The sequence below is a fragment of the Saimiri boliviensis genome, chromosome 1, assembly GCF_048565385.1.
Source record: "Saimiri boliviensis isolate mSaiBol1 chromosome 1, mSaiBol1.pri, whole genome shotgun sequence".
NCBI lineage: Eukaryota > Metazoa > Chordata > Mammalia > Primates > Cebidae > Saimiri > Saimiri boliviensis.
In genome coordinates, this window is record NC_133449.1 from 234105369 (window position 1) to 234127587 (window position 22219).

General features: G+C 37.7%; 1 protein-coding gene and 1 pseudogene across 1 annotated transcript in view; both read left to right on the plus strand.

Annotated features, from left to right (window-relative positions):
• The window catches only part of ANKRD31 (ankyrin repeat domain 31), a 188008-nt gene that overhangs the window by 159181 nt on the left and 6608 nt on the right, over positions 1 to 22219 (plus strand). Inside the window, exon 24 of the mRNA XM_074384703.1 lies at positions 9072 to 9174. Coding sequence (XP_074240804.1) covers positions 9072 to 9174 — 103 coding nt within the window. The remainder of the gene's footprint in view (positions 1 to 9071; positions 9175 to 22219) is intronic.
• Positions 14275 to 15442, plus strand: LOC120363942 (RNA transcription, translation and transport factor protein pseudogene; annotated as a pseudogene).

Sequence of the window (22219 nt, forward strand, 5' to 3'; positions counted from 1 at the left end):
GTGGTGGTGGGGGTGTGGGACTGGGAGTGGTTGGTGGTCAGGCAATGAATGCCAGAAGACTAGGCGTTGCCCTGCATCTGACAGAGCCAGTAGGTGAAGAGATGACTCAAACCTCCAACCCAAGCAGCTGATGCACAACTTTGCCAAGGAAATCCTGATGCTTACTCACAGAGGGCATCACTGACTTCTCTTCTGCAGCCTCCCAGCTGTTGGACAACATTCTGGTATGGCAGAGTGATTTGCAGGTGGGAGGCAGAGACCAAGCTAGTTCCTGGTTCCACTCTTTATATTATCTGGACAATGGTTTTCAATAACATTAGAATCACTTGAGGGCCTTTGGAAACTACTAGTGCCAGTAGACTCCAAGCCCATAGCTTCTGATCTAATAGTCTAGGTGAGGACCAAGTGGCAGTATTTTAAAAAGCATTCCAGGCAATTCTAATGTGCAGCCTCAGTAAGAATGATTGATCTAGGTCAAGTCATTTAACCTTTCTGAACCTCAACTTTCTTAGTATAAAATAAATAGAGCTAGGTGGTATCTAAAGACCCTTTCAACGTAGAGATTATGGAGCTTGAAGAGCACTGTATGGTTTATAAAGCAGTTTTACACAACAACTTTATGAGACAGAAAGATCAACTATTATTTCTCTTCATGGATGTGAAAACAAAGGTTTCAGAGGTTAAGTGACCTGATTTAGCCTCGAGGCCAGCAAGAACCAGGACTAGAACCTGACCTTCTGATTCCCTGTACATTATTTTCTGTATCTATAATGGCACAAGAGAGGCACACATTCCTTTCATTAGAAACAAGTTGCTCTGAACTCAAAAGATCACACAGTATCATCTAGCCACCTTTATGAATGTACGCAAAGCCTTAGTCATGTGCAGCAACTATTGCCCACTTCTGCAGGAAAAATGCCTTTCTGTGATACAATTGCAGTATGAAAATCATAAGAATCATAAGAATGGCAATGACAGTTTATTTTTGTAAACACTCAGCAGTGAATTACTGCAGATGAAATGTAGGCTGCTATTTTCAGCAGTGATTCAAGGAACACTAGACAGATCTCTTCTGCAAACATACTTCCCATCCAGACGCCTCACTGTATTTCCACCCTTTCCACTCCTTTGGATTTAGTGTTGACTTTTTTTCTGTGGTTACATTCACCCCCTACCCCCAGCATACTTTTTAAGAAAAATTCCTCTCACAATCATGATTAGGAATATCAAGATATGGAAAGGTTGGGGTGAGAGCATAGAAACTGCTGGAAATGGTTCATCTGGACAGACAGACAGCCTCATTCAGTCAATTACACTCTCAATGTGTCCTAAACCTCCTATGAACCCAGCTTCTACTCAGCTACATTTTAGAACAGAAAGAAGAAGGAAATGGTTAGAGATGCGGACCTCTTTTAAAAAACAAATATCCAGGAGTTTTGAATCCTGAAAATATAAATAATGTGAAGGTCTTTTTCTTGTCTCTAGCTACACAGAGTGTTGGGAGTGTGAAAAAACAAGAGTCTAGAATGGTGATGTTGGTACCATGAAGGTGAACTTCACCTGCATCATCATTTCCATACAGACAGCTTTTCCAAGGCAGTTTTTGTACTTTGAAACTACTTTCTGTCTTATATTCTGAATTCATAAAGAAATATTTTATTTGGGAAATATTTTTATTTTCTTAGTCACAATGTATTTTGTGTTACAATGAATTTAAAGGAAAACCTATTTTTTATTGGTTTCTTTGCTCTTTTTCCACCCTGAGATAAAAAGCAATTATTCTTTCCTCCTTATCCTCTTGGAGCAGTGAAACGTTGTTAAGACTGACTTCTTAAACCTTGTAATAGAATTAAAGTAGTCATTTGATCATCCATTAACAGATTTTTTTTTCTTTCTATTTTTTGTTGTTGTTTTTGTTGTTGTTGTTGTTTTTGAGCCAGAGTCTCACTCTGTTGCCCAGGCTGGAGTGCAATGGCCCAATCTCGGCTCACTGCAGCCTCTGCCTCCTAGGTTCAAGTGATTCTCCTGCCACAGCCTCCCAAGTAGCTGGGACTATAGGTATGCACAACCATGCCCAGCTAACTTTTTAAAAATTTTATTATTATTTTTAATTATACTTTAAATTCTGGGATACATGTGCAGAGCATGCAGGTTTGTTACATAGGTATACGTATGCCATGGTGGTTTGCTGTGCCCATCAACCCATCATCTACATTAGGTATTTCTCCTAATGCTATCCCTGCCCTAGCTCCCCACCTCCTGACAGGCCCTGGTGTGTGATATTCCCCTCCTTGTGTCCATGTGTTCTTATTGTTCAGCTTCCACTTATGAGTGAGAACTTGCAGTGTTTGGTTTTCTGTTCCTGTGTTAGTTTGCTGAGAATGATGGTTTGTAGCTTTATCCATGCCCTTGCAAAGGACATGAACGCATCCTTTTTATGGCTGCATAGTATTCCATGGTGTATATGTGCCACATTTTCTTTATACAGTCTTATCTCTCAGCATTTGGGTTCATTCCAAGTCATTGCTATTGTGAACAGTGCTGCAATAAACATACATGTGCATGTGTCTTTATAGTAGATTTATAATGCTTTGGGTATATACCCAGTAATGGGATTTCTGGGTTAAATGGTATTTCTGGTTCTAGATTCTTCAGGAATAGCCACACTGTCTTCCACAATGGTTGAACTAATTTACAGTTCCACCAACACTGTAAAAATGTCCCTATTTCTCCACATCCTCTCCATCATCTGTTGTCTCCTGAGTTTTAATGATCACCATTCAAATTGGAGTGAGATGGTATCTCATTGTGGTTTTGATTTGCATTTGTAATGACCAGTGACAATGAGCTTTTTTCATGCTTATTGGCCACATAAATGTCTTCTTTTGAGAAGTGTCTGTTCGTATCCTCTACCCACTTTTTGATGAGGTTGTTTGGTTTTTTTTCTTGTAAATTTGTTTTAAGTTCTTTGTAGATTCTGGATATTAGCCCTTTGTCAGATGGATAGATTGCAAAAGTTTTCTTCCATTTTGTAGGTTGCTTGTTCACTGCGATGATAGTGTCTTTTGCTTTACAGAAGCTCTTTAGTTTAATTAGATCCCATTTGTCAATTTTGGCTTTTGTTGCCATTGCTTTTGGTGTTATAGTCATGAAGTCCTTGCCTATGCCTATGTCTTGAATGGTATTGCCTAGGTTTTTATGGTTTTAGGTCTTAACGTTTAAATCTTTAATCCATCTTGAGTTAATGTTTATATAAGGTGAAAGGAAGGGGTCCAGTTTCAGTTTTCTGCATAAGGCTAGCCAGTTTTCCCAGCACCATTTATTCGATAGAGAACCCTTCCACATTGCTTGTTTTTGTCAGGTTTCTCAAAGATCAGATGGTTATAGATGTGTGGAGTTATTTCTGAGGCCTCTGTTCTGTTCCATTGGTCTATATATCTGTTTTTTATACCAGTACCATGCTGTTTTGGTTACTGTAGCCTTATAGTATAGTTTGAAGTCAGGTAGCATGATGCTTCCAGTTATTTTTTTTTTTCTTTTTGCTTAGGATTGTCTTTGCTATATGGGCCCTTTTCTGGTTCCATATAAAATTTAAAGTCATTTTTTTCTAATTCTGTGAAGAAAGTCAATGATAGCTTGATAGGGATAGCACTGAATCTATAAATTAATTTAGGCAGTATGGCGATTTTCATGTTATTGATTCTTCCTAACCATGAGCATTGAATGTTTTTCCATCTTTTGTGTCCTCTCTTATTTCCTTGAGCAGTGGTTTGTAGTTCTCCTTGAAGAGGTATTTTGCATTCCTTGTAAGTTATATACCTATGTATTTTATTCTCTTTGCAGCAGTTGTGAATGGGAGTTCACTCATGATTTGGCTCTCTATTATTGGTGTGTAGGAATGCTTGTGATTTTTGCACACTGATTTCGTATCCTGAGACTTTGCTGAAGTTGCTTATCAGGAGATTTTGGGCTGACATGATGGGGTTTTCTAAATATACAATCATGTCATTTGCAAACAGACAATTTAATGTCCTTTCTTCCTATTTGAATACCCTTTCTTTCTCTTGCCTGATTGCCCTGACCGGAATTTCCAATACTTTGTTGAATGGAAGTGGTAAGAGAGGGCATCCTTGTTTTGTGCTAGTTTTCAAAGGGAATGCTTTCAGCTTTTGTGCATTCAATATGATACTGGCTGTGGGTTTGTCATAAATAGCTCTTATTATTTTGAGATATGTTCCATCAATACCTAGTTTATTTAGAGCTTTTAGCATGAAGGTGTGTTGAATTTTATCAAAGGCCTTTTCTGAACCTATCAAGATAATCATGTGGTTTTTGTCATTAGTTCTGTTTTATATGATGGATTATGTTTATTGATTTGTGTATGTTGAACCAGCCTTGTGTCCCAGGGATGAAGCCAACTTGGTCGTGGTGGATAAGCTTTTTGATGTGCTGCTGGATTCAGTTTGCCAGTATTTTATTGAGGATTTTTACATCAGTGTGCATCAGAGATACTGGCCTTTTTTGGTTGTGTCTCTGCCAGGTTTTGGTATCTGGATGATGCTGGCCTCATAAAATGAGTTAGGGAGGATTCCCTCCTTTTCTGTTTTTTGGAATAGTTTCAGAAGGAATGATACCAGCTCCTCTTTGTACCTCTGGTAGAATTTGGCTATGAATCCATCTGATCCTGGGTTTTTTTTGGCTGGTAGGCTATTAATTACTGCCTGAACTTCAGAACTTGTTATTGGTCTATTCAGGGATTTGACTTCTTCCTGGTTTAGTCTTGGTTTAGTCTTGGTTTAGTCTTATGTGTCCAGGAGTTTATCCATTTCTTCTAGATTTTCTTGTTTATTTGCATAGAGGTGTTTATAGTCTTTTCTGATGGTAGTTTGTATTTCTGTGGGATCAGTGATGATATCCTCTTTATCATTTTTTATTATATCTATTTGATTCTTCTTTCTCTTTTTCTTTATTAGTCTGGCTAGTGGGGTTTTTGTTGTTGTTGTTGTTGTTTTTAAACAGCTCCTGGATTCATTGATTTTGTTTGTTTTTTTGTTTTTTGAAGAGTTTTTCAGGTCTCTGTCTCCTCCAGTTCTGCTCTGATCTTAGTTATTTCTTGTCTTCTGCTAGCTTTTGAATTTGTATGCTCTTGCTTCTCAAGTTCTTTTAATTGTGATGTTAGGATGCCAACTATAGATCTTTCCTGCTTTTTCTTATGGGCATTTAATGCTGTCATTTTCCCTCTAAACACTGCTTTAGCTGTGTCCCAGAGATTCTGGTACGTTGTATCTTTGTTTTAATTGGTTTCAAAGAACTTACTTATTTCTGCAATAAGTATGTTGTTATTTACCCAGTAGTCATTTGGGAGCAGGTTGTTCAGTTTCCATGTAGTTGTGCAGTTTTGAGTGAATTTCTTAATTCTGAGTTCTAATTTGATTGCACTGTGGTCTGAGAGACTGTTATCATTTCCGTTCTTTTGCATGTGCTGAGGAGTGTTTTACTTCCAATTATGTGGTCAGTTTTGGAATAAGTGCTATGAAGAATAAGTGCTGAGAAGAATGTATATTCTGTTGATTTGTGGTGGAGAGTTCTGTAGATGTCTATTAGGTCTGCTTGGTCCAGAGCTGAGTTCAAATCTTGAATATCCTTGTTAATTTTCTGTCTCATTGATGTCTAATATTGACAGTGGTGTATTAAAGTCTCCCACTATTATTGTGTTGGAGTCGAAGTCTCTTTGTAGGTCTCTAAGAACTTGCTTTATGAATCTGGATGCTCCTATATTGGGTGCATATCATATATATTTAGAATCATTAGCTCTTCTTATTGTTGCATTGATCTCTGTACCTTTATGCAATGCCCTTCTTTGTCTCTTCCGATCTTTGTTGGTTTAAAGTCTGTTTTATCAGGGACTAGAATTGCAACTCCTGCTTTTTTTTTTGCTTTCCATTTGCTTGGTAAATATTCCTCCATCCCTTTATTTTGAGCCTATGTGTGTCTTTGCACATGAGATGGGTCTCCTGAATATAGCACACCAATGGGTCTTGACTCTTTATTCAATTTGCCAGTCTATAATTTTTGTATTTTTATTAGAGATGGGGTTTCACCATGTTGGCCAGGCTGGTCTCGAACTCTTGAACTCAGGTGATCTGCCTGTCTTGGCCTCTCAAAGTGCTGGGATTACAGGTGTGAACCACCATGCCTGGTCATCCATGAACAAATTTCTATTAGTCAATACCAACAAATGGTTTTTCTGAAGATGTATGAAAAATGGGCTTATACTGTCAAATAAAATGGAGTCCCAGAGGGATATAGATGCAAAGGCAGGCTATGTTTCTTTTTTGATGCATATTAGTACATAAGATGTAGAGAAACATTTATTATGACAATTAATAATGACAGTACTGCACTTTATTTCTTCCAAAGACCTCACCAAAATAAAGTCGATTAAGAATTTCACTTGGCTCAGTCACTACACAATCAGAATACTGGCTGGCTATCTATTTTTCTCAAATATATATGTGTATGTACACACACACACACACACACACACACACACACACACACACACACATACACACACACACACATATTCCACACTCCCTACTTTTTCCCTAAGTATAATATTGGATAATCAGCATAGATTAATTTCTAAAGAATAACAGAGCTTTTGCTGTAAGAGCTTGAGGGAAAGTATCAGTGGCCTTAGGACAAAGCACCCCGCAGTTCTACCTTTAAGCAAAGCAAGAGCACAACAACCTACAGATATCCTCACAGACCATGCCTTCCACTAAGCTCCATCTCTCTTACCTGTTCTCATCTGGCATCCCATCAGCTCCCCTTCATCAAAATGGGTTTTGGATGGTGAAGTTGCTAAGATCACTGGAGGCTATGTTGTCCAAGAGCCTAAGAACTTAGCCTCCAGCTCTTCCTACCATGCCTCTGTCAGTGTAGGCATATGAGCTTGATTTGAATCCAGAGAGATTTACTTCAGGATTCAGAGTTTGAGTCATATGCAAATGTAATGACTGCTCTTATGCTTTAGCCAACTGGAGGTTTGTCACAGACACTAATATGAAATTCACAGATTCTAGAAGTAATCTCGTGTCTGTTCATTCTGAGGTCTGTTCATTAGCCTGTTCAATAAATCACTCCTACCTAGTGGAAAATAGATTTTTAACTCAGTGGATTTTCTTAAAACTGTGTTCTTTGTCTGAATTACCCCCAGTGGAATGTGTAAGTCATGTCATATTGCACAGCACTTACTAATAAAAATATTTTTAAAGTCTGAGATATAGGTGAGAACATACTGAGCTTGTACTTTGATGGGTGTATGAGATGTGCTGGACATTGTCAGGGCATAACACATATAAAATCTATTTTTTTCCAATAACTGGTTGTTTGGAGAACTGACAAATGGCATTCAGGGGCCTCTCCTCTACTTCTTTCTACAGCAAGTGAGAAGGGATTGACACATTGGGTAGGCCAGGTGTGTTCCATTTTCATTGCCAGGCTTTCTTTGGTCATAGGATTGAATCCAAAGGGTATCTATACCTTTTAAGATCCCCCAGACCTTTCTCACTCTGTTCCATTTAACAATTATTGAGTACTCTGAATGTGCTAGACAGTATGCCAGATGCTTTTCATGCATTATCTCTTTTAATACAACAATTTAATAAGCTGGAGGCACTCATTTTACAAACACACAAATTAAGGCTTAGAGAATTTGAGAATCTTGCTCAAAGTTGGGACTTCACAGCCAAGTGTGGTGGCTTATGCCTGTAATCCCAGCTCTTTGGGAGGCCGAGGCAGGTAAATCACTTGAGGTCAGGAGCTCAAGACCAGCCTGGCCAGCATGGCAAAACCCTGTATCTACCAAAAATACAGAACTTAGCCAGGAGTAGTGGTGCACACCTGTAATTCCAGCTACTAGAAAGGTTAAGGCACAAGAGGCTGAGACATGGGAGGCTGACGCACAAATATTGCTTGAACTCGGGAGGCAGAGGTTGTAGTGAGCGAAGATCATGTTAGTGCACTCCAGCCTGGGTGACAGAGTGAGAGTCTCTCAAAAAAAGAAAAAGAATTACAAGAGAAAAAAAGAGTCAGGACTTCAGAGTCTTTTATCTAGTATTGTCAGGCACTCTGTGAAGTGCTGAGAGTATACAAATGAGTATGATACAGACCCTTTCCTCAAGTAGCATATGGTTTAATAGAAACAGACGTATTAAAACGTAATTTCATTTAAATGAGATAAGTACCATGACAGAAATATGAGCAAAGTTTTGGAAATGTAGAGGAGGATCATTACTTGAACTTAGAGCTTATAGGGAGGCATCCTGGAGGAAGGGATGTTCCAGTTGAATCTTGCTGCTTTGCCCACAGTGAACTAACCTCTGGAGGTAGACTAATAGATGGCCCTAGAGCTAAGAGTAAAGAACCCAAAGACCTTTGGGCCCAGAACATTTCTGGCAGAATTTACCAGTTCTGTTTCAGCCCTGCCCATTTGTGTATAGGTATTTTTAAGCTCTGACCTTTTGCACTGATAATGATATATCTACACAAATAAACCCAAAAAAATAGATATCTAGACCTGAAATATTATTAATTTAATCAGTTAAATATCTGAGTTATTGCAAAGTACCATTACTTTTATGGCTTAATTTTATTAATGTCACATTAAAATTTCCAAGTTATAAAGTAGCAGATGCTGGATTAATAGTTATTAAATATGTGATAGGTAAGTGAATTAATATCACATAACAAGGGTCAACAATTTCTTTCTGTAAAAGGCCGCATAGTAAATATTTGGGGCTTCATGGACATGTGGTCTGTGTCAATTGTCTTATAGCAGGAAAGAAGCCATAGATGTTAAGGAAATGAATGAGCATCACTGTATTCCAATAAAGCATTACTTACAGAAAAGAAGGTTGCAGGTTGGATTTGGCCATGGACTGAAGCTTGCTAATCCATGACATAGAACAATCAAAACCTTAGAAAAATTACAATGTTCTGGAGATAGGTGTGTTCACTTCCTACAGAATATATGATTTGTAAATTTTGTGCTTAATTATGTGCAGGTAACGTATCTTGGGAAGGAGCTTTTAAAGTATGTTTCTGAGGATGTATCCATACTTCCAGAACCAAACTCAGTACCTCAGCAATATCAGCCTTGTCTTCCAGGTATGTACAGACTGACACTCATTTCTTAGTTGTGGTATAAAAACAGCAAAACTTATTGGAAAAGCTCTCTCTTTTTTTTGTCTTTTTTTCAATTGATTTGAAATTAACAATCATTATAATTATTTCGAGGTGAGCAATTCAGTGGCATTTAATAAATTCACAATGTCATGCAACCACCTATGTCTATATAATTCAAAAACACTTTTAGCATCCCAAAAAGAAACCCTGTACCCACTCAGCAGTTGCTCCCGATTCACTGCTTCTCCCAATTTCTGGAAAACACCAGACTGCCTTCAAACTTTGTTTCATGTACAAAATTATTAAAAATATTGGATCAAATTACCTTCAGAATTTGTTTATAGGTATATATGAAAACATAAATGAATTTCATGTTTAGACTTATGTCCAATCCCCAAGATATCTCCCAAAATTTGAAAAAATCCAAAATCCAAAATACTCTGGTCCCAAGCATTGTGGATTAGGGATAGTCAATCTGTATTATATAGTAATTCTATGTTTAACTTTTTAAAGCACAGCAAAACTGTTTTCCACAGCAGCTGAATCATTTTACATTTCCACCAGTTTTTCTACATCTCAGCAACACTTGTTATTTTCTGTGTGTTTTATAGCACTCCATTTTTAACCTTAGTTAATTCTAGATAATTTAAGAAATGACCTTACCCTTCACAATTCCTTCTTCTGAATCTATGCTGTACTTAACTTTGGCTGGATTTTTAAGTGACATATAAAAACTAAAAAAGGATAATTTTATTCTGTCTGAAGATATGATTTGGTTTTACATGTTTTCTAAAAATAGGCATTAAAATAAATATTTGCTTATTAGAGTAAACTAATATACATTATCAAATGGAATAACCTTTAGCCTGAGAAAATTAAAGAGGATGTAGTCTTTACCAATGAGCAGCAGATTTAGAAATGATCTGGGAAAAGTCAGCACAAACTTCTGAACAATAGCCATAGCTACAGTTAATATTATCCTCCTTTGCTGCAGCATCTCCTCTTTTCTTCCTAGTGTCCCTGTCTTTTACCATTTTGGGACAATACAAAAGAGAGGAGGTACAAAACAGAAAATGATGACACTGATAACCAGGGTCAAGAACCAAAAAGGATTTCTGTCACCAGTCCCTACCCAGAGCCTCCCCGGGATTGTTCCTTTCCTATCACAAGCTCCAATAATTCAAACTGCATTCCTTTCCTAAATTTTGCACTCTAAATTCTCAGGATCCTTCTCTTTCACAAAAACTGGCTTTATTAATAGAATGCATTCTCCACAGTTTTCTGAAGATAGCCTTAAAAGTGTTTTTCATCAATTTTGGGAAACAGACAACATTAATAACTGGTAACATTAAAACAGGTAACATTAATAACTGTGAGAAAGTTAAAGGGCTTAGGAAATTGAAAGGCATTCTTGTAGTAGTACATGGCCTTTGGTTCCTAACCTGACTACCTACCTAATTTGCCTAATCAAATCATAGGGTAAGGCCCAGTAACCTGAATTTTAAAAGGGATTCTTACACAGCCAACCTGACTATAGACTTTGGATGACTAATAGTATTTGATTTCTTCTGCAGATAGTAATTTGACAGTCCTTGGTATTCACCCCTTTACTTCGATTCCTGAAGTGGAATTGGAATTGCTAAAGTACTCTATCCTCTCTCTGTCTCTCTCCCCCTGTCCCCCCCACCTCCACCCCACACACACACGAAGGAAAACCAAGCATATACTTTCTTCTTCTGGTTTCTAACCTAAGAATCAAAGCAGAGCAGTACATTTTTCCTTCTCTCATGAAGGTCATCTGCTCCTCAGATTTTCTAGTTCTAGACAGGCATTTCCAACCCTAGATAGGCATCTCCTTCCTCAGAGGGCACACAGTCTCCCCGTTAAGTGAGCATGAAATCAGAAATGGGTTCTGAACTGCTACTTCTGCTACCTGTAATATAAAGTTTCCTGTTATTAATTTATTTTCAGAAATCCTGATTTTTCTTTCCATTAGATATTTCAGATTTTTTTTTATTGTACTTTAAGTTCTGGGGTACATGTGCAGATCTTGCAGGATTGTTACATAGGTATACACCTGCCATGATAGTTAGCTGCCTCGATCCCCCCATCACCTACATTAGGTATTTTTCCTAATGTTATCCCTCCCCCATATTCCCACTCCCTGCTATTCCTACCCTAGCCCCCCTCCCCAGAATAGACCCCAGTGTGTGATGTTCCCTTCTGTGTCCATGTATTCTCATTGTTCAACACCCACTTACGAGTGAGAACATGTGGTATTTGGTTTTCTGTTCTTGTGTCAGTTTGCTGAGAATGATGGTTTTCAGATTCATCCATGTCCATTCATCATCCTTTTTTATGACTACATAGTATTCCATGGTGTCTATGTGCCACATTTTCTTTATCCAGTCTATCTATGATGGGCATTTGAGTTGGTTCCAAGTCTTTGTTATTGGAAAAAATGCCACAATGAATGTACATGTGCATGTGTCTTTATAACAGATCAATTTATAATCCTTTGGGTATATACCCAGTAATGGGATTGCTGGGTCAAATGGTACTTCCATTTCTAGATCCTTAAGAAATCGCCACAGAAAATTTTAATACTACCATGCCATTGCAATCCAGCCTGGGCAACAAGAGCAAAACTCTGTCTCAAAAAAAAGAAAATTTTAATGTTAAGTTAAGAACCATGGAGGTAGCAGTGTGCCAAACAGCCTCTTGCTACCTTGATCTAGGCCTAAGAATCTAGAGGCAGGGCCCTGCTGGCATTCTGTAGGCTGCTGTTGGAGTTTTGTTTGAACCTTCTTGATTAGAATTCTTCTGTAGCCGGTTTTGTGGTACCTGACAGAAACCCAAAGTCCTGGCAAGTTAGAAAAACATAAAGCACTCTAAGCCTATTACAAGAAATGCGTTCAGGAGAGAATCTTTCTCCCTCTTCTGCATACCAAAATATCATCATGAAAATCATGGCTCTGACACTGCAGAGAGCAGAAAGTCTAAAAAAACAATAATAATTTTATTCATGATGAACATAGATGCAAAAATCTTCAATAAAATACTGGCAAACCGATGGGAACAGCACATCAAAAAGGTTATCCACCATGGTCAAGTAGGCTTCATCCCAGGGATGCAAAGCCGGTTCAACATATGCAAGTCTATAAACGTAATTCACCACATAAACAGAACCAAAGACAAAAACCACATGATTATCTCAATTGATGCAGAGAAGTCCTTTGACAAAATACAACAGCCCTTTATGCTAAAAACCCTCAATAAACTAGGTATTGACAGAACATATCTCAAAATAATAAAAGCCATTTATGACAAACCAACAGCCAGTATCATACTGAATGGGCAAAAGCTGGAAGCATTCCCTTTGAAATCTGGAACTAGACAAGGATGCCCTCTCTCACCACTCCTATTCAATATAGTACTGGAGGTTCTAGCCAGAGCAATCAGGCAAGAAAAAGAAATAAAGGATATCCAAATAGGAAAGGAAAGTCAAATTGTCTCTATTTGCAGACGACATGATTGTATATCTAGAAGACCCCATCATCTCAGCTCAAAATCTCCTGAAACTGATAAGCAACTTCAGCAAAGTCTCAGGATACAAAATCAATGTGCAAAAATCACAAGCATTCCTATACACCAGTAACAGACTTAAAGAGAGCCAAATCAAGAACGAACTGCCATTCACAATTGCTACAAAGAGAATAAAATACCTAGGAATACAACTAACAAGGAACGTAAAGGACCTCTTCAAGGAGAACTACAAGCCACTGCTCAACAAAATAAGAGAGGACACAAACAGATGGCGAAACATTCCATGTTCATGGTTAGGAAGAATCAACATCGTGAAAATGGCCATACTGCCCGAAGTAATTTACAGATTCAATGCTATCCCCATCAAGCTACCAATGGCCTTCTTCACAGAACTGTAACAAAACACCTTAAACTTCACATGGAAGCAAAAGAGAGCTCGCATAGCCAAGTCAATTCTAAGCAAAAAGAACAAAGTGGGAGGCATCACACTACCGGACTTCAAACTGTACTACAAGGCTACAGTAATTAAAACAGCATGGTACTGGTACCAAAACAGAGATATAGATGATGGAACAGAACAGAGGCCTTGGAGGCAACACAACATATCTATAACCATCTGATCTTTGACAAACCTGACAAAAACAAGCAATGGGGAAGGGATTCCCTGTTTAATAAATGGTGTTGGGAAAACTGGCTAGCATGTGCAGAAAGCAGAAACTGGACCCCTTCCTGACAACCTACACTAAAATTAACTCCAGATGGATTAAAGACTTAAACATAAGACCTAACACCATAAAAACCCTAGAAGAAAATCTAGGCAAAACCATTCAGGACATAGGCATAGGCAAGGACTTCATAACCAAAACACCAAAAGCATTGGCAACAAAAGCCAAAATAGACAAATGGGACCTAATCAAACTCCACAGCTTCTGCACAGCAAAAGAAACAGTCATTAGAGTGAATTGGCAACCAACAGAATGGGAAAAAATTTTTACAGTTTACCCATCTGACAAAGGGCTGATATCCAGAATTTACAAAGAACTAAAACAGGTTTACAAGAAAAAAACAAACAAGCCCATTCAAAAGTGGGCAAAGGATATGAACAGATACTTTACAAAAGAAGACATACATGAGGCCAACAAACATACGAAAAAATGCTCATCATCACTGGTAATCAGAGAAATGCAAATCAAAACTGTGTTGAGATACCATCTCACGCCAGTTAGAATGGCAGTTAGAATGCTGGAGAGGATGTGGAGAAATAGGAACACTTTTACACTGTTGGTGGTAGTGTAAATTAGTTCAACCACTGTGGAAGGCAGTGTGGCGATTCCTCAAAAAACGTTTATTGTATACGTTTATACTGTTTGTTTAATGTTTTGGTTTACTGTTTTTGACGTATTCTCATCAGTCTTAGCTCTATATTGTAAGTTCTCAAGTTATTTATCATGTTTATCTAATGTGCAATTTGGCATCTAATAAATGCTATTTTATGATGATGGCAAAAAAAAAAAAAAAAAGGCCCTTCAGCCCAGAATGCCGTCAGCCCCTGAGGTGCTCAGCTCGGAAAGAAGAAAGAAAAGTGGTAACTAATTAAAGAAATTTAAGTCTGAAGATGCAGCTTTGAGAATCGTTCCAATAATATATCTGAGTATGTGTGTATACACGTGTGTGTGCATATACACTTGCATGTGGGAGATGCTGTGGTGTGCTGCCCAGAAACCTCTTCAGGACCCGGGCACTCAGCTGGAAGTTTTGGCTGCTGCTGATTCCTCTCAGCTTCCTCACTCTTGGGACATGGACACTCCAACTGAGCCACAAAGGGAGCAGCCTTGCTAGGATTTTCTACCTCCTATAAAAAGAAGCCCACATCCAGTGACTGGTTGATGCAATGTGACAAAGACCACATCCTTTTGGACAAGTATGCATCATTATTCCAATTCCAGGGCTTCCTGTTAGATTGGATGAGGCATCTCTTATGGTTTCCTTGTAGGACATTTTTTTTTTCTCTGTTCAATACTGCTTTGCACATGGCCTTAAAGGTGTTGTTCTTGAAAACATTTGTCAAAAGAAAACTTCTTGCATGTAAAAAAAAAAAAAAAAAAAAAAACTGCTGACAATGCAACTAAAAATGCAGAACCATTGATCAATTTGGATGTAAATAATCCTGATTTTAAGGCTGGTGTGATGGCTTTGGCTAACCTGCTTCAGATTCAACGTCATGATGATTACCTGGTAATGCTTAAGGCAATTCGAATTTTGGTTCAGGAGCGCCTGACACAGGATGCAGTTGCTAAGGCAAATCAAACAAAAGAGGGCTTGCCTGTTGCTTTAGACAAACACATTCTTGGTTTTGACACGGGGGATGCAGTTCTTAATGAAGCTGCTCAAATTCTGCGATTGCTGCATATAGAAGAGCTCAGAGAGCTACAGACAAAAATCAATGAAGCCATAGTAGCTGTTCAGGCAATTATTGCTGATCCAAAGACAGACCACAGACTGGGAAAAGTTGGAAGATGAACACTTCAGGACTTCTGCTTCTCACCTACTTCGTACAGTTGGGAACCATGTACACTTCTGGCATGTCTGGAAATCAAAACGTCACATTCTCGGGGGAGGAAGCCCAGAAAATTGGGTATGTTCTAGAGATTTACCACCATTGCTTTTTTCTTTAATAAAGTTGAGGAAAGTAAAAAAAAAAAAAAAAAAAAGAAATTCCATTTGACCCAGCAATCCCATTACTGGGTATATATCCAAAGGATTATAAATCGTTCTATTATGAGGGCACGTGCACACGAATGTTCATTGCAGCACTGTTTACAATAGCAAAGACCTGGAACCAACCCAAATGCCCATCGATGATAGACTGAACAGGGAAAATGTGGCACATATACACCATGGAATACTATGCAGCCATAAAAAACGATGAGTTCATGTCCTTTGTAGGGACATGGATGAACCTGGAAACCATCATTCTCAGCAAACTGACACAAGAGCAGAAAATCAAACACTGCATGTTCTCACTCATAGGCGGGTGTTGAACAATGAGAACACATGGACACAGGGAGGGGAGCACTATACACTGGGGTCTGTTGGGGGGAAATAGGGGAGGGACAGCGGGGAGTGGGGAGTTGGGGAGAGAGAGCATGGGGAGAAATGCCAGATAGAGGTGATGGGGAAGAAGGCAGCAAATCATACTGCCACGTGTGTACCTATGCAACAATCTTGCATGTTCTTCACATGTACCCCAAAACCTAAAATGCAATAAAAAAAATAATAATATAATTTTGTGTGGCTTTCATCAGCCTACCTCAGATCACAAACATATCTGCTCTCTTATGCTTTTTGATGATCATACTTTTAGAATATGATTTTGGGGGAATAAGGGAAACTAGGAAGAGCTATTTTTATTTTATTATTTTATTTTTTAAACCATCTAGCCTAAAATATCAAGAAAGAGCTATTTATACTTCCCATAGGTAGGGTGATCATCATCCTGATTTGACCAGAGCAGTCCCCTAATTCAGCAAAATTATTATGGACTTTTTGTTTCACTTTCAGAAGTTGCTTGTTTAGATGACCCAGTACAGGAACCAAGCAAATCAATGTTTGAGAAAACAAAATTTGAACAAGGTAAAAAAAAAAAAAAAAAAGAAAATGTTCAATTCCATTTACTTTTATAAGTGTTTAGATTCTACATATTATGCAAATAGATCAATTAGATGGTTAAATCTTATGCATATCACTCCATATTATAAATAATTACTGGTTATGTCATCTTTATTTCCTGATAGACTGAGAAGATCTTTGAGTTCAGAGAACTTTTATGAACTCTTACTTATATTCTTCAATGCGTGGCACACCATAGCTTTCCAATAAATGCTTGTTGAATAAATGAACGAATGAGTAAATGAAAGCATGAACATGATTCAAAAGATAGCTGTTTTCAAACTGTATTTACTTTGGTTGTTTTAATTTGATTTTTTTTTGAATGTTTTAATTTGAATGTTTTATTTGATTGTTTTAATAGGACATACCTAGATTTTATAGGCTATAATGGAATTTGTTGTGAAGAATTCAACAAATGGTAGATAGTATTTTGGTTAGTTAATACTATCTCCTTAATCTGAACTTACTGTTTCTTTTCATTTTTTTAGACAGGGTCTTGCTCTGTCACACAGGCTGGACTGTGGTGGCATAATCTCGGCTCACTGCAGCCTCAATCTCCCAGGTTCAAGTGATCCTCCTGCCTCAGCCTCCTAAGTAGTTGGGACTGCAGGCATGTGCCACCATGCCCAGCTAGGTGGTTTTTTTTTGTTTGTTTTTTGGGATTTTTTTGGGTATTTTTTGTAGAGATGGGGGTTTCACCATGTGGCCCAGGCTGGTCTCAAACTCCTGAACTCAAGTGATCTGCTCACCTCAGCCTCCCAAAGTGCTGGGATTACAGGCATGCACCACCATGTCCAGCCCTGAAATTACTGTTTCTAAGTATGAGATACAAGTACTGGCCTTTCACATATTCTCAGCCAGAAATTTAAAAGCAAATTCTCCCTCTCATGCTTTCTCTTCCTCTTTATGAGAAATCATACAGAATTCTATTTAAATTTGTTAATCAATGCTTCCTAAACTTATTGAATCAGATGATATCTATTCAACAAATAGCAGAAGCCTCAATATCCAGTCTGTTTACATATCATTTTGTATGCATGGTATCAAGAAAATCCTGAATCATGAAGATAAATGATAAAAATTTTTAATCTTGCCATCTTACAACTTTCTTCAGTGAATTAGAGATGATGGAAGAGCTTTTTTTCTGAATTCTATACAAAAACTAATTGGTAACTTAAGTCAATGCATTGATGGACTCCAGAGTGTTAAACTATGGTATATTAACACATTTGAGGATATATATTCTTACTGATTAAAGACTTTAAACATAAAAATACAAGCCTTTAAAAATGAAAGTCTGTCAATGAAATATTAATGAAACCTCTGAACCATCCATGATCTGTAAGTCTTTTTAAGTTTTAAAATGGACTGAGTCTGTGGGACATTTTCCCTTGAAATGTCATAACTTCCTCCCAAGCCTCTCCTTTTTGCCTCTTTGGCTGTATTTCCTCTTCTGCGTTATTGAGGGAATCTTCACTGATATTTCAATACAAACTGGAAAGGGAAAAATAAGCATTTCCGAACTTCTACGTTATTTGCTATCACTAGGTATGGATGTATTGACATATTTTTCACAAAGTTATTTCTTTTTTAATTCTGTTAAGATAGATCACATTTCATTATTTACCAGGAAAACCAATTTTATATATTTATATTCCCTGTCACCATAGTACCAAGACACTCAAAACACATTAAGCTAAATGTATTCCTTTAAGCAAAAGAATAAAAGTATCTCCTGAAGTCTTTTATTTCCCAAGCCATCATTATAATAATTTACTAATTATATTTTCTTTCATGGGGACCCAAGATCATTTGTTCATTTGAAAGTAGTTCGTGCTTTTCCAGAAAAAAATAGGCTCTTTTTTGTTCCTAATAAAATGGTCCATTCGATAAAACAGTCCTACTGATAATCTGTTGTAAATAAATGACTTTAATGACAGAGTTTTCTTCATTTCAGTGCTGTTATTATGGTTCATTTCTCGGTAAAAGTATACATAACAGAGTACAAACATCCACAGGTGCTTCTGTTTTATGTGGTTAAGAGCTTTTTAAACCTTGATCACCCAAATATGGGTACCTGATAACAGTGTATAAGGTGTTTATTTCAGCTCTTATTTACAACTCTCGATTCTTTTTTATTTTTTTAATCATAATTTTTTTCACTCTGGTATCATGATTAACACTCTTTTAACCTAACTCACAAAGTAGATAATATATCTACCAATCAACTGATTGTAGAACTTATAATATATTTTATTTATTTAAAGTAGGTATAATAAACTACATATATGTTGTACTTTTTTTTTTTTTTTTGAGACAGTCTTACTCTGTCTCCCAAGCTGGAGTGCAATGGTGCGGTCTCGGCTCACTGCAACCTCTGCCTCCCAGGTTCAAGAGATTCTCTTGCCTCAGCCTTACTAGCAGCTGGGATTACAGGTGCTCACCACCACGCCCACCTAATTTTTGTATTTTTTAGTAGGTTTCACCATGTTGGTCAGGATGGTTTCGAACTCCTGACCTCATGATCCACCAGCCTCAGCCTCCCAAAGTGCTGGGATTACAGGCATGAGCCACCGCACCTGGCCTAATTTTTATGTTTTTAGTAGAGATGGGGTTTCACTATGTTGTCCAGGCTGGTCTTGAACTCCTGACCTCAGGTGATCCATGCACCTCAGCCTCTCAAAGTGCTGGGATTACAGGCATGAGCTACCATGGCTGGCCTGTGCTTTTTAAGAAAAGAAAAAGCAAACAATAGTATTTGTGCTTTTGTGTAGAAACATATAGACATGGAGCAACGGTTTGTTCAACTTCAAAAAAGGAAGAAGCTTTTAGCACTAACTTTGCTGAATGTTGTTTTCCTGAAATGATTCAAATAATTTTAATGTTCATATAATATATTATATAATATACATATCTTATGTAATATATCTTATATGATAAAATAACCTAGAAATTTTATTAAAAATTCAAACTGAGAACAAAAATTTGAAATCAATTTGCTGTAATATTACATTTACTTAAAAAAAACTTCTACGTTCAGGGGTAAATTTGCAGGTTTGTTATATATGTAAACTAATAACTCAGGTGTTTGGTGTACAGATTATTTCATCAACCAGATAACTGTATACTTACATTTACTTAAATGGGGATTACCCTATTTGGATCAGCTGGGGATTACCCTAGTTGGCTCAGTTTTCTGTATGTGTGTGTTTTTTGTTTTGTTGGTTTTCCACTCAGACATATAAGGTATTTTCTTGTAGATCTCAAAAAAGAAAATTGGAAGCTAGAAATAGTGGTTAGCCAAAAGTGCAAGATCCTGCTACAGTACATAATATAGGGCCGTACTGGCTGGAATGAAATGGGCAGAGAATGCTGTGGTGGAAGGAGCTTAGGGAGACCTAGTGCAGTAGAGGAGAAGGAGCAGAAGAGATTGAGATGATGAGAAAAAGGGTATTGTAAGGATGATCTTTCTTTTTCTTCCATTCTTATCACTATGGAAAGGAAACTGTTCGTAAGAAACTATTGGTAGTCTTAACGCTAGGCTTTGTGATCTGACATGCATGTTCTCAGAGCTTCATTTCCATGGGGTTATCCTGGAAGTGCCGCCTTCTACTACTGAGGAGCCAGCCACTTGTAGTTTACTAAAGTCTTATGATTATAGGAAATTGAGAAGTATATGTATGCTGACAGTGAACTTGAGTGGAGTTGGGATGGGATTTTGACTGCCATTCCTGTAGAATACTAAACCAGCTGGAATATAAACTATAGGAGTCTTATGGCTGTACTAGCCAATCATGGCTAACAAACCTGTTGAGAAAAATATAAATCAAAACCATGATACGCTACTGAGTTTAGTAATTAAGTCAATCCTGCTTTAAAAAAAAAAAAAAAAGAGAGAGAGGAGGTGGGCCTAATGGCCCTATTCTGTTAATTCATTGTAGGCTTTAAGAGAGAGAGAGACCAGGTTTATCTCCAAGCAAAACTAGTTTAGAATACGAAGTATTATTGTTTTATTATTTTTTTAAATTGTACTTTAGGTTCTGAGGTTCATGTGCAGATCATGCAGGATTGTTGCATAGGTACACACATGGCAATGTGGTTTGCTGGCTTCATCCCTCCCCCACCCTCCATCACCTGCATCTAGCCTTTATCCCCATGTTACCCCTCCCTGACCTCCCACGACCACCCGCTGTCCTTCCCTTGGCCGCCCCCCAACAGACACCAGTGTTTGATGCTCCCCTCCCTATGTCCATGGTCCATGTGTTTGTTCTCATTGTTCAACACCCATCTGTGAGTGAGAACATGTGGTGGTTGATTTTCTGTTCTTGTGTAAGTTTGCTGAGAATGATGGTTTCCAGATTCATCCATGTCCCTAAAAAGGACATGAACTCATCGTTTCTTATGGCTACATAGTATTCCATGGTGTATATGTGCCACATTTTCCGTGTATAGTCTATTGTTGATGGGTATTTGGGTTGGTTCCAGGTCTTTGCTATTGTAAACAGTGCTGCTATGAACATACGTGTGCATGTGTCCTTATAGTAGAATGATTTATAATCCTTTGGATAAATACCCAGTATTGGGATTGCTGGGTCAAATGGAATTTCTATTTCTAGATCCTTGGGAAGCGTCACACTGTCTTCCACAATGGTTGAACTAATTTACACTCCCACCAACTGTGTAAGAGTGCTCCTATTTCTCCACATCCTCTCCAGCATATGTTGTCTCCAGATTTTTTAATGATTGCCATTCTAACTGGCATGAGATGGTATCTCAATGTGGTTTTGATTTGCATTTTTCTAATAATCAGTGATGATGAGCATTTTTTCATATGTTTGTTGGCCTCGTATATGTCTTCATTTGAAAAATGTTGGTTCATATCCTTCTCCCACTTTTGAATGGGGTTTTTTTTTTTTCTTGTAAATCTGTTTTAGTTCTTCATAGATTTTGGATATTAGCCCCTTGTCAGATGGGTAGATTCAAAAATTTTTTCCCATTCTGTTAGTTGCCAGTTCACTCAAATGATTGTTTATTTTGCTGTACAGAAGCTCTGGAGTTTAGTTAGGTCCCATTTGTCTGTTTTGGCTTTTGTTGCCAATGCTTTTGGTGTTTTAGTCATGAAGTCCTTGCCTATGCCTATGTCCTGAATGGTTTTACCTAGGTTTTCTTCTAGGGTTTTTATGGTGTTAGGTCTTATGTTTAGATCCTTAATCCATCTGGAGTTAATTTTAGTTTAATGTGTCAGGAAGGAGTTCAGTTTCTGCTTTCTGCACATGCTAACCAGTTTTCCCAACACCATGTATTAAACAGGGAATTTTTCCCCATTGCTTGTTTTTGTCAAGTTTGTCAAAAATCAGATGGTTGTAGATATGTGGCATTGCCTCCAAGGCCTCTGTTCTGTTCCATTGGTCTATATCTCTGTTTTGGTACCAGTACCATGCTATTTTGACTACTGTAGCTTTGTAGTATAGTTTGAAATCAGGTAGTGTGATGCCTCCCACGTTGTTCTTTTTGCTTAGGATTGTCTTGGCTATGTGGGCTCTCTTTTGGTTCCATATGAAGTTTAAGGTAGTTTTTTTCAATTCTGTGAAGAAGGTCACTGGTAGCTTGATGGGGATAGCACTGAATCTATAGATTACTTTGGGCAGTATGGCCATTTTCACAATAGTGATTCTTCCCAACCATTGAGCATGGAATGTTTCTCCATTTGTTTGTGTCCTCTTTTATTTCCTTGAGAAGTGGTTTGTAGTTCTCCTTGAAGAAGTCCTTTACATTCTTTGTTAGTTGTATTCCTAGGTATTTTATTCTTTTT